General features: G+C 49.6%; 1 protein-coding gene across 2 annotated transcripts in view; it reads right to left on the minus strand.

Moving 5' to 3' along the window:
- dnase2b (deoxyribonuclease II beta) overlaps positions 1–13,740 on the minus strand; it is a 31,550-nt gene that overhangs the window by 12,505 nt on the left and 5,305 nt on the right. For both annotated transcript variants that reach the window (XM_078408125.1, XM_078408124.1), the window contains exons 2-3: positions 4,748–4,940; positions 3,046–3,124 (exon numbers count right to left, since the gene is read on the minus strand). In XM_078408125.1, the coding sequence (XP_078264251.1) occupies positions 3,046–3,124; positions 4,748–4,897 (229 nt within the window). In that variant the 5' untranslated portion in view covers positions 4,898–4,940. The remainder of the gene's footprint in view (positions 1–3,045; positions 3,125–4,747; positions 4,941–13,740) is intronic.

Here is a 13,740-nt window from a genome sequence, read left to right on the forward strand (position 1 = left end):
CTTCAGAGGGTGGTGAATCTGTGGAATTCTTTGCCACAGAAGGCTGTGGGGGCCAAGTCAATGGTTATTTTTAAGGCAGAGATGGAGAGATTCTTGATCAGTGCAGGTGTCAGGGGTTATGGGGAGAAGGCAGGAGAATGGGGTTCGGAGGGAGAGATAGATCAGCCGTGATTGAATGGCGGAGTAGACTTGATGGGCCGAATGGCCTAATTCTGCTCCTGTCACTTATGACCTTATGACCCTCAAACAGACACGGTTGGCAGCTATTCGGTAACTCCAGCGAGGCAGCTGACAAGGACAGTGAATGGAAATGTACGGCTTTTGGTCAAAGGGAAAAGGGTTTGATTTTGTAAGAAGGTCATTGGAGGCCAAGGTTTGTGTTGCTGCTGACCCGTATTTACATTGTCGAGTTGCTACAAGAGTGATCCAGTAGCGTTCAGATTCAGATAGCCCGCTCAATCCTTGCAGGCAGCCATGACCTCGGCTCACAAACCTCGTGCACCTGAGGTTTAGTCTAGTTTAGTTTCGAGATCCAGCAAGGAATCAGGCACCCACGGCCCACCGAGTCCACGCCGACCATTGATCCCACGTTCACACTAGTTGTAGAGTCACAGAGTCAGAGTCACACCAACCCAAGACAGACACAAAATGCTGGAGTAACTCAGCGGGACTGGCAGCGTCTCTGGAGTGAAGGAACGGGTGACGTTTCAGGTCGAGACCCTTCTTCAGACCCACCCAACTTGCCCACGCCAACCAACATGCCCCATCTACACTAGTCCCACCTGCCTGCGTTTGGCTCATATCCCTCCAAACCTGTCCTATCCATGTACCTGTCCATGTGTCTTTTAAGTAGTCATCTCACTTTCTCATCCACTTCCTGCACACCAGGGACAATTTACCATTTAGAGAGGCTGATTAACCTACAAAACCCACGCGTCTTATTCCCTGGAACAAATCCGTGCGGTCACCGGGAGAATGTGCAAACTGCACACCAGGGTCAGGATGGAACCCGGGGCTCTGGCAGCAGCTCTACCTGCTGCACCACTGTGCGTCTGAATAATGTTTGAGAGAAGCTGAGTTCACACAACCAGTAAACTGAACTTGTAGAGAACGGGATGAGAGCAAAGTTTAAAAGTTCCACCTCTTACGGCTGTTTGGGGCAGAAAACACAAGGTGATGTTTGATCAGAAACCGTGTGTGTGTTGAGTAAACCGTGTGTGTGTTGAGTAAACTCGATGTTGTTCCAAACCATGATGGATTTTGCTTATTGACCATTTCACAATGGTCAACAATATTCTTCTGTTGTGTATTGACTGGGTTATTCAAACATGACTCCAAGGCATGTTGTTCGGCAAAGGGTGAGGAAATCCTTTGCCAATCCGTCTCAACCCTTCCATAGATTCATACACCACGGAAACAGGCCCTTCGGCCCAACCTGCCCATGTTGACCAACATGCCCCATCTACACTAGTCCAGCCCATTTTTCCAGTCCACTGTATACAATTCTGCTTACAAGTCCTACCTGCCCACGTTTGGCCCAGTTCCCACTAGTTTAGTTTAGTTTAGTTTTAGTTTAGATATAAAGTGAGGAAACAGGCCCTTCGGCCCACCAGGTCCGCGCCGACCAGCGATCCCCGCACACTAACACTATCCTACACACACTAGGGGACAATTTTTACATTTACCAAGCCAATTAACCTAGAAACCTGTACGTCTTTGGAGTGTGAGAGCAGACCGAAGATCTTGGAGAAAACCCAAGCAGGTCATGGGGAGAACGTACAAACTCCGTACAGACAGCGCCCGTAGTCGGGATCGAACCCGGGTCTCCGGCGCTGCATTCGCTGCAAGGCAGCAACTCTACCGCTGCGCCACCGTGACCGCGACTAAATCTTTCCTATCCACGTACCTGTCTAAACGTCTTTTAACTGTTGCTATTGTACCCACCTCAACTACCTCCTCTGGCAGCTCGTTGCAAATACCCACCATCTTCTCCGTGAAAGACTTGCACCTCAGATTCCTATTAAATCTTTCCCCTCTCACCTGGCCCTTGATTGCCCTACCCTGGGTAAAAGACTGCATTTATCCTTACTGTTCCTCTCATGATTTAATACACCTCTAGATTAGATCACCCCTCATCCTCCTGCGCTCCAAGGAATAAAGTCCCAGCCTGCTCAACCTCTCCTGGTAGGTCAGGCCCACGAGTCCCGGCGATATCTCTGCACTTTTTCCTGCATTAATAGCAAGCACCATTTCGATAGCAGGGTGAGCAAAACTGAACAAAACACTCCAAGTGCGGCCTCACCGACCTCACCGACGTCCGTAATGTACTGTCTGTGTGGAGTTTGCACGTTCTCTCTGTGACTGCTTGGCGTTTCCCCCGGGTGCTCCGGTTTCCTCCCACGTCCTAATGACGTGGCGGTTTGCTGGTTAATCGGCCCTCTGTAAATTCCCCCCTTGACTGCGGGGCACAGATGACAAAGTGGGATAAGACAGAACTAGTAGGAACAGGTGATCGCTGGTTGGTCTCATGCCTGACCTTCTGATGTAAGAAAATAACCGCAGATGCTGGTACAAATCGAAGGTATTTATTTCACAAAATGCTGGAGTAACTCAGCGGGTCAGGCAGCATCTCAGGAGAGAAGGAATGGGTGACGTTTCGGGTCGAGACCCTTCTTCAGTCTGAAGAAGGGTCTCGACCCGAAACGTCACCCATTCCTTCTCTCCCGAGATGCTGCCTGACCTGCTGAGTTACTCCAACATTTTGTGAAATAAATACCTGACCTTCTGATGTTCATGAGGCCATTAGTAATAGGAGTAGAATTAGGCCATTCGGCCCATCATGTCTACTCCGCCATTCAATCATGGCTGATCTATCTCTCTCCCTCCTCACCCCATTCACCTGCCTTCTCCCCTTAACCTCTGACACCCGCACTAATCATGACGCAACCTGACCCACCAAGTTACTCCAGTTGATTGTGTCTTTGGTTGCCAGTCAGGTGCAGTGGTGTTGAACTAACCCTTGCTACAACAGTGTGGAAGACCAACCTTTAGTATGCCCGTGGTGCAGGTCATAAGGCATCCAGGGTGCTGCGTCATTGTAGATAAAATATGCACTGTCATTCACCTGTTTACAAGGGAACAATAATGTCACAAGGTCACAGGTGGTAGGAGTAGAATTAGGCCATTCGGCCCAGCAAGCCTACTCTGCCATTCAGTCATGGCTGATCTGTCTCTCCCTCCTGACCCCATTCTCCTGCCTTCTCCCCATAACCCTTGACACCCGTACTAATCAAGAACGATGGCGCAGCGGTAGAGTTGCTGCCTTACAGCATGAGAGACCCGGGTTCGATGCTGGCTACGGGTGCTGCCTGTACGGAGTTTACACGTTCTCCCCATGACCCCATAGGTTTTCTCCGGTGCTCCGGTTTCCTCCCACACTCCAAAGACGTACAGGCTTGTAGGTTAATTGGCTTCTGAAAATTATCCTCAGTGTGTAGGATAGTGCTAGTGTATGGAGTGGTCACTGGATGGCGTGGACTTGGTGGGCCAAAGGGCCTGTTTCCATGATGTATCTCGAAACTAAACTAAACTAAACTAAACTAAACTAAACTAAACTAAACCAAACTAAACATTACTACGGGTATCAGGGGTGATGGGGAGAAGACATGTTCCCAATGTCGAGGGAGTCCGGAACCAGGGGCCACAGTTTAAGAATAAGGGGTAGGCCATTTAGAACTGAGATGAGGGGAAAAAAATTCAGTCAGAGAGTTGTAAATCTGTGGAATTCTCTGCCTCAGAAGGCAGTGGAGGCCAATTCTCTGGATGCTTTCAAGAGAGAGCGAGATAGAGCTCAAAATGATAGCGGTGTCAGGGGGTATGGGGAGAAGGCAGGAACGGGGTACTGACTGTGAATGATCAGCCATGATCACATTGAATGGCGGTGCTGGCTCGAAGGGCCGAATGGCCTCCTCCTGCACCTATTGTCTATTGTCTAAGGCAGGAAAATGGGGTTGAGAGGCAGAGATAGATCAGCCATGATTGAATGGCGGAGTAGACTTGATGGGCTGAATGGCTTAAATCTGCTCCTAGAACTTATGAACATGAATTTATGAACTAAACTAAACTAAGCACTGTGTCAATAGACAATAGACAATAGGTGCAGGAGGAGGCCATTCGGCCCTTCGAGCCAGCACCACCATTCAATGTGATCATGGCTGATCATTCTCAATCAGTACCCCGTTCCTGCCTTCTCCCCATACCCCCGCTATCCTTAAGACTCCGCTATCCTTAAGAGCTCTATCTAGCTCTCTCTTGAATGCATTCAGAGAATTGGCCTCCACTGCCTTCTGAGGCAGAGAATTCTACAGATTCACAACTCTCTGACTGAAAAGGTTTTTCCTCATCTCCGTTCTAAATGGCCTACCCCTTATTCTTAAACTGTGGCCCCAGGTTCTGGACTCCCCCAACATTGGGAACATGTTTCCTGCCTCTAACGTGTCCAACCCCTTAATAATCTTATACGTTTCGATAAGATCCCCTCTCATCCTTCTAAATTCCAGTGTATACAAGCCTAGCCGCTCCAGTCTTTCAACATACGACAGTCCCGCCATTTCGTGAATTAACCTAGTGAACCTACGCTGCACGCCCTCAATAGCAAGAGCTAGGTCGCCAGCACCGTGGAACACTGCAAGGCTGGTGTTGGCATTGTGTAGATGCAGTTTGGCCACGGAGCCTGTTAGACACTTGCCTTTGCCTTGTGGTTTGAATAGAGCTGCTGCAAGGTTCTTCCCACCGCACTCTCCGACGCATTGACGAGGTATTTGCCTTTCCGCCAGTCCTTCAGTGATGGGTCCAGGTAGATGTAGCTCAGCCCCAGACCACCAGGGGGATGTTCCATGGAGGGATGTTCCACGGACCTGGGCAACTTGTACGCGGCAAACCTACGAGGACAAGCGCAGGAGAAAAGATCAACATAGGACAGGGCGGCACAGTGTCGCAGTGGGTAGAGTTGCTGCCTCACGGCGCCAGAGACCCGGATTCGATCCTAACTACAGGTGCTGTCCGTACGGAGATTGTACTTTCTCCCCGTGACCCGCGTGAGTTTTCTCCAGGATCTTTGGTTTCCTTCCACGCTCCAAAGACCTACTGGGTTGTAGGTTAATTGGCTTCTGTAAAATTGTAAATTGTTCCTAGGGTGGAGAAGAGAACTAATGTACGGGCAATGGCCAGTCAGCGAGGACTCACTGGGCCAAAGTCTTCTGTTCCTCATGAGGGGGGGGGGGGGGGGGGCGGGGGGGGTGCCTTGCTCCAACACCATTGCTGCGGCTTCTGGTGAAGCCATTGTGGGCTCACGGACTCTCCAACAGAGCGGCCTCTCACTTGCTGATAGCGGAGAGGGGAGGCAGCGGTAGAGTTGCCAACTCCCTCACTCCCAAATTTGCAAATTTACAGATGATACTAAGCTGGGGGGTAGTGTGAATTGTGAGGAAGATGCAATAAGGCTGCAGGGTGACTTGGACAGGTTGTGTGAGTGGGCGGATACATGGCAGATGCAGTTTAATGTAGATAAGTGTGAGGTTATTCACTTTGGAAGTAAGAATAGAAAGGCAGATTATTATCTGAATGGTGTCAAGTTAGGAGGAGGGGGAGTTCAACGAGATCTGGGTGTCCTAGTGCATCAGTCAATGAAAGGAAGCATGCAGGTACAGCAGGCAGTGAAGAAAGCCAATGGAATGTTGGCCTTCGTAACAAGAGGAGTTGAGTATAGGAGCAAAGAGGTCCTTCTACAGTTGTACCGGGCCCTGGTGAGACCTCACCTGGAGTACTGTGTGCAGTTTTGGTCTCCGAATTTGAGGAAGGATATTCTTGCTATGGAGCGTAGGTTCACTAGGTTAATTCCCGGAATGGCGGGACTGTCGTATGTTGAAAGGCTGGAGCGATTGGGCTTGTATACACTGGAATTTAGAAGGATGAGGGGGGATCTTATTGAAACATATAAGATAATTAGGGGATTGGACACATTAGAGGCAGGAAACATGTTCCCAATGTTGGGGGAGTCCAGAACAAGGGGCCACAGTTTAAGAATAAGGGGTAGGCCATTTAGAACGGAGATGAGGTAGAACTTTTTCAGTCAGAGAGTGGTGAAGGTGTGGAATTCTCTGCCTCAGAAGGCAGTGGAGGTCAGTTCGTTGGATGCTTTCAAGAGAGAGCTGGATAGAGCTCTTAAGGATAGCGGAGTGAGGGGGTATGGGGAGAAGGCAGGAACGGGGTACTGATTGAAAGTGATCAGCCATGATCGCATTGAATGGCGGTGCTGGCTCGAAGGGCTGAATGGCCTACTCCTGCACCTATTGTCTATTGTCTATTGTCTATTGTCAAATAGGGGACGAGGTGACATCACCGCCCCGCGCCCCACGTCACCTCACCCAGCCAGCGACCACATGCTCCCGCTCCACCAATGGCGGCCGCTAACGAAGGTTGCGTAGCAACCCTTCTCCCAGCCCGGGCGGCCGCCATTGGTGGAGCGGGAGCACGTGGCCGCTGGCTGGGTGAGGTGACGAGGGGCGCCGGGCGGTGACGTCGCCCTTTGTCCCTTATTTGGGAGTGAGGAAGTTGGCAACCCAACTAATACGGGACAAGGGTGGTCCCATACGGGACAAACTAATTTAGCCCAAAATAGGGGATGTCCCGGCTAATACGGGACAGTTGGCGACCCTAGGCAGCGGGCTGGCTGTGTCAGAGCCCTGCCTGCTCACAGTGGAGTGGTTGCACGGCCCCCAGGATACCCCCTCCCCAATTTGAGCTGAGACAAGCAGTTGCACAGGGCCCTGGTGAGACCACATCTGGAGCATTGTGTGCAGTTTTGGTCTCCTGATTTGAGGAAGGACATCCTTGTAATTGAGGCAGTGCAGCGTAGGTTCATGAGATTGATCCCTGGGATGGCGGGAACATTTTTCCTGCATCTAGCTTGTCCAGTCCTTTTATAATTTTATAAATGTATGTTTCTATAAGATCGCCCTCTCATCCTTCTAAACTCCTGTGAATACAAGCCTAGTCTTTTCAATCTTTCCTCATATGACAGTCCCGCCATCCCAGGGATCAATCTCGTGAACCTATGCTGCACTGCCCCCAGTACCAGCTTAGTTGGGTCCCCTGCTAAGTGCGAAGAATTCGCTAAATTTTTCACCAACAAAGTTGAGAATATTAGAATGAACATTTCCCCTCCCACCCGTGACCTAGCTGTCTCACTAGTCTGTTCATCTAAATTGGACTGCTTCCAACCCGTCACTCTATCCTCCCTTGCAAAGCTTGTCTCCACTATGAAACCTGCAACCTGCCCCCTTGATCCTGCCCCCACTGCCCTTCTGAAGGATGTCATTGCAATAGCTGGTCCCAGCATTCTCTCTATTATCAACAGTTCTCTGGCCACTGGCACTGTTCCAACCAGTTTCAAGCACGCGGTGGTCCAGCCCCTCCTGAAAAAACCTAACCTAGACCCCACCTTGCCTAGCAACTACAGACCCATTTCCAAACTGCCATTCCTGTCAAAAGTCCTTGATAAGGCAATCCTTAACCAATTAGTGCCCTACCTGCACCAAAACACCATCCTGGAAAGTTTCCAGTCAGGTTTCAGAGCCCACCACAGCACAGAGTCTGCCTTGTTGAAGGTACACAACGACCTGCTTCTCGCCATCGACACCGGCGACTGTGCAATCCTGCTCCTTCTCGACCTCAGCGCAGCATTCGATACAGTGGACCACACCATCCTTATTGACCGTCTCCGGTACGCGGTTGGCATTGATGGCACTGCCCTGAGCTGGTTCGCTTCGTACCTCAAAGATAGGAGTTTCGCCATCAACATAGGCAGTTATTCCTCTGCTCCAGCTAGCCTCTCCTGCGGAGTTCCACAAGGCTCCATCCTAGGCCCCATTCTCTTCTCTCTATACATGCTCCCCCTTGGCCAAATCATTCAAAGGCACGGCATTTCTTTCCACTGCTATGCCGATGACACTCAGCTTTACCTCCCCCTGAAACCCAACAACCAGTCAAATTTAAACAGCCTCTCACACTGCCTTGAGGACATAAAATGTTGGATGGCACAGAACTTCCTCCAATTAAATGAGAGCAAGTCTGAGGTCATCCTATTCGGCCCCCCCGACTCCATCAAATTGATAACAGGCAGTCTTGGAAGCCTATCCTGCCTAGTCAAACCGCATGTCAAAAACCTCGGCATGATATTTGACTCTGCATTAAAATTTGATAAGCAAGTCAACGCTGTGGTAAAAGCCAGCTTCTTCCAACTTCGAACCATAGCTAAAATCAAACCTTTCCTCAAATTCGACGACACAGAAAAAATCATTCACGCTTTCATTTCCTCCCGCCTAGACTACTGCAACTCCCTATACACTGGGATCAGCCAATCTTCCCTGTCCCGCCTGCAACTGGTCCAAAACGCCGCAGCGAGACTCCTGACGGGTACCCGTAAAAGGGACCACATCACCCCGATTCTGGCCTCTCTCCACTGGCTCCCTGTACGGTACAGAATCAACTTCAAGCTCCTCCTATTCACGTATAAAGCCCTAAATGGACACTCCCCCCCTACATCAAAAATCTTCTAACCCCCCTCTCTAACTCCAGGTCCCTCAGATCGGCCGACTTGGGGCTATTCACTATCCCGCGGTCTAGGCTTAAACTCAGGGGTGACCGCGCTTTTGCGGTTGCAGCTCCTAGACTGTGGAACAGCATCCCTCTCCCGATCAGAACTGCCCCCTCCATCGACTCCTTTAAGTCCAGGCTCAAAACATATTTCTACTCCCTAGCGTTTGAGGCTCATTGAGGAGGCGCTGTGAACTGTTTGCGTACTACTGTATGTTTTCATTTTTTTTTTTTCTATTGGAACCTAATCAAATGTACAGCACTTTGGTCAACGTGGGTTGTTTTTAAATGTGCTATACAAATAAAATTGACTTGACTTGACTTGACTTGACTATACAACTGCAGAAGAACCTCTTTACTTATATACTCAACTCCTCTTGTTATGAAGGCCAACATTCCATTAGCTTTCTTCACTGCCTGCTGTACCTGCACGGCAACCTTCAGTGACTGGTGTACAAGGACACCCAGGTCTTGCTGGACCTCCCCCTTACCTAACGTAACTCCATTGAGATAATATAAGAAAATAACTGCAGATGCTGGTACAAACCGAAGGTATTTATTCACAAAATGCTGGAGTAACTCAGCAGGTCAGGCAGCATCTCAGGAGAGAAGGAATGGGTGACGTTTCGGGTCGAGACCCTTCTTCAGACTGATGTCAGGGGATAGGGATGTCGGAGATAGTCCAGGTATATTTAAGGGCAGGATGTAAATTGGAGTGAAGTGTATGAAGCCAGTGAGTTCTGCATGGGTGCAAGAGGTAGCATCAATGCAGTCGTCGATGTAGCGGAGGTAGAGTTCGGGGATGGGGGCCGGTGTACGCCCGGAACAGGGATTGTTCGACGTACTCGACAAAGAGGCAGGCGTAGCTAGGGCCCATGCGAGTGCCCATAGCTACGCCTCTGGTTTGGAGGAAGTGGGAGGAGTCAAAGGAGAAGTTGTTGAGGGTAAGAACCAGCTCTGCTAGGCGGAGGAGAGTGTTGGTAGATGGGGATTGGCTGGTTCTACGGTCGAGGAAGAAACGGAGGGCTTCGAGACCATCCTTGTGGGGGATGGAAGTGTAGAGTGACTGGACATCCATGGTAAAGATGAGGGAGTGGGGGCCTGGGAACCGGAAGTTATCGAGGAGATGGAGAGCGTGTGAGGTGTTTTGGACGTAGATGGGGAGGGATTTGACCAGGGGGGATAGGATGGAGTCGAGGTAGGTGGAAATAAGTTCGGTGGGACATGAGCAGGCAGAGACAATGGATCTACCGGGACAGTTTTGTTTATGGATTTTAGGCAGGAGGTAAAATCGGGCCGTGCGGGGCTGGGGAACTATAAGTTTGGAGGCATTGGAGGGTAGATCGCCGGAGATGGTGAGGTCCGAGATGGTGCTGATGATAAAGGTCTGGTGTTTGTCGGTGGGGTCATGGAGATAGCTCACAGCTATCTGGACTACACTTCTTCCCACCCTGTCTCCTGCAAAAAGTCTATCCCCTACTCCCAATTCCTCCGTCTACGCCGCATCTGCGCCCGGGATGAGGTGTTTCACACTAGGGCGTCAGAGATGTCCTCATTCTTCAGGAAACGGGGCTTCCCCTCTTCCATTATAGATGAGGCTCTCACTAGGGTTCTTCTACATCCCGCAGCTCCGCTCTTGCTCCCCCTCCCCCCACTCGCAACAAGGACAGAATCCCCCTCGTTCTCACCTTCCACCCCACCAGCCAGCGGATCTAGCAAATCATCCGCCAACATTTCCGTCACCTACAACGGGACCCCCACCACTGGCCATATCTTCCCATCCCCTCCCCTCTCTGCATTCCGCAGAGACCGTTCCCTCCGTAACTCCCTGGTCCACTCGTCCCTTCCTACCCAAACCACCCCATCCCCGGGCACTTTCCCCTGCAACCGCACGAGATGCAACACCTGTCCCTTTACCTCCCCCCTCAACTCCATCCAAGGACCCAAACAGTCTTTCCAGGTGAGACAGAGGTTCACCTGCACCTCCTCCAACCTCATCTATTGCATCCGCTGCTCTAGATGTCAACTTATTTATATCGGCAAAACCAAGCGCAGGCTCGGCGATTGTTTCAGAACATCCTAGCGAGGGAAGGCGATCAACCTGAAGTAGTTGTGCACGTGGGCACGAACGACATCGGGAGAAAGAGGAAGGAGATACTGCGACGTGAGTTTAGAGAGTTGGGACAACGACTGAGAAGTAGGACGTCGAGGGTGGTTGTCTCTGGACTGCTACCTGTACCTCGTGCTGGTGAGGGCAGGAACAGAGAGATCGGGGATATGAATGTATGGCTGAGGGGCTGGTGCAGGGAGCAGGGATTTAGATTTCTAGACCACTGGGATCTCTTCTGGGGTAGGGGTGACCTGTACAAAAGGGACGGGTTACACCTTAACAGCAGGGGGACCAACATTCTGGCAGGCAGGTTTGCTAGTGCTACAAGTGTGGCTTTAAACTAAGTAGGGGGGGGGAGGGGTTGACAAACTGGGAATAGGAAGTTGGAGTTAAAGGGGGAGCGAATACAGGAGAAATTGCAAAGGACTCGAATGAATGGGGAGGGAAGTTCTAGATGGGATAAGAGAGTAAGGTCAGGGCCAATTGTGACCGGTGTGTGAGGGGAGGTGAATACCGAAGTTAAAGTGTTGTATTTTATAAAAAATAAAGTGGATGAGCTTGAGGCTCAGTTAGTCATTGGCAAGTATGATGTTGTGGGAATCACAGAGACATGGCTACAAGAGGACCAGGGCTGGGAACTGAACATTCAGGGGTACACAACGTATAGAAAAGACAAACAGGTGGGGAGAGGGGGTGGGGTTGCTCTGTTGGTAAGGAATGATATTCACTCCCTTGCAAGGGGTGACATAGAATCAGGAAATGTAGAATCAGTATGGATAGAAATGAGGAATTGTAAGGGTAAAAAGACCCTAATGGGAGTTATCTATAGGCCCCCAAACAGTAGCCTCAACTTAGGGTGCCAGTTGAATCAGGAGATAAAATTGCATGGCATGTGGCAAATGTAATGCTACGGTGGTTATGGGAGATTTCAACATGCAGGTAGACTGGGAAAATCAGGTTGGTAATAGACCCCAGGAAAGAGTTTGTGGAGTGCCTCCGAGATGGATTCTTAGAACAGCTTGTACTGGAGCCTACCAGGGAGAAGGCAATTCTGGATTTAGTGTTGTGTAATGAACCTGATCTGATAAGGGGACTCAAGGTAAAAGAGCCATTAGGAGGCAGTGATCACAATATGATAAGTTTTACTCTACAAATTGAGAGGGAGAAGGGAAAATCGGAAGTGTCAGTATTACAGTATAGCAAAGGGAATTACAGAGGCATGAGGCAGGAGCTGGCCAAAATTGACTGGAAGGAGGCCCTAGCAGGGAAGACGGTGGAACAGCAATGGCAGGTATTCCTGGGAATAATGCAGAAGTTGCAGGATCAATTTATCCTAAAGAGGAGGAAAGATTCTAAGGGGAGTAAGAGGCACCCGTGGCTGACAAGGGAAGTCAAGGACAGCATAAAAATAAAAGAGAAGAAGTATAACATAGCAAAGAAGAATGGGAAGCCAGAGGATTGGGACTCTTTTAAAGAGCAACAGAAGATAACTAAAAAGGCAATACGGGGAGAAAAGATGAGGTACGAGGGTAAACTAGCCAATAATATAAAGGAGGATAGTAAAATAGTCAAGGCAAATGTGGGTCCATTGAAAACAGAAGCAGGGGAATTTATTATGGGGAATAAGGAAATGGCAGACGAGTTGAACCGGTACTTTGGATCTGTCTTCACTAAGGAAGATACAAACAATCTCCCAGATGTTCTAGTGGCCGGAGATCCTAGGGTGACAGAGGAACTGGAGGAAATCCACATTAGGTAGGAAATGGTGTTGGGCAGACTGATGGGACTGAAGGCTGACAAATCCCCAGGGCCTGATGGTCTGCATCCCAGGGTACTTAAGGAGGTGGCTCTAGAAATTGTGGACGCATTGGTGATCATTTTCCAATGTTCTATAGATTCAGGGTCAGTTCCTGTGGATTGGAGGGTAGCTAATGTTATCCCACTTTTTAAGAAAGGAGGGAGAGAGAAAAAGGGAAATTATAGACCATTAGTCTGACATCAGTGGTGGGGAAGGTGCTGGAGTCAATTATAAAAGACGAAATTGCGGAGCATTTGGATAGCAATAACAGGATCGTTCCGAGTCAGCATGGATTTACGAAGGGGAAATCATGCTTGACTAATCTTCGGGAATTTTTTGAGGATGTAACTAGGAAAATTGACAGGGGAGAGCCGGTGGATGTGGTGTACCTCAACTTTCAGAAAGCCTTTGACAAGGTCCCATATAGGAGATTAGTGGGCAAAATTAGAGCACATGGTATTGGGGGTAGGGTACTGACATGGATAGAAAATTGGTTGGCAGACAGAAAGCAAAGAGTGGGGATGAATGGGTCCCTTTCAGAATGGCAGGCAGTGACTAGTGGGGTACCGCAAGGCTCGGTGCTGGGACCACAGCTATTTACAATATACATTAATGACTTGGATGAAGGGATTAAAAGTACCATTAGCAAATTTGCAGATGATACAAAGCTGGGTGGCAGTGTGAACTGTGAGGAAGATGCTATGAGGTTGCAGGGTGACTTGGACAGGTTGTGCGAGTGGGTGGATGCATGGCAGATGCAGTTTAATGTCGATATGTGTGATGTTATCCACTTTGGTGGTAAGAATAGGAAGGCAGATTATTATCTGAATGGTGTCAAGTTAGGAAAAGGGGATGTACAACGAGATCTGGGTGTCCTAGTGCATCAGTCACTGAAAGGAAGCATGCAGGTACAGCAGGCAGTGAAGAAAGCCAATGGAATGTTGGCCTTCATAACAAGAGGAGTTGAGTATAGGAGCAAAGAGGTCCTTCTACAGTTGTACAGGGCCCTAGTGAGACTGCACCTGGAGTACTGTGTGCAGTTTTGGTCTCCAGATTTGAGGAAGGATATTCTTGCTATTGAGGGCGTGCAGTGTAGGTTTACTAGGTTAATTCCCGGAATGGCGGGACTGTTATGTGTTGAAAGACTGGAACGGCTAGGCTTGTATACACTGGAATT

This window comes from Rhinoraja longicauda, chromosome 11 (genome assembly GCF_053455715.1).
Source record: "Rhinoraja longicauda isolate Sanriku21f chromosome 11, sRhiLon1.1, whole genome shotgun sequence".
Lineage (NCBI taxonomy): Eukaryota > Metazoa > Chordata > Chondrichthyes > Rajiformes > Arhynchobatidae > Rhinoraja > Rhinoraja longicauda.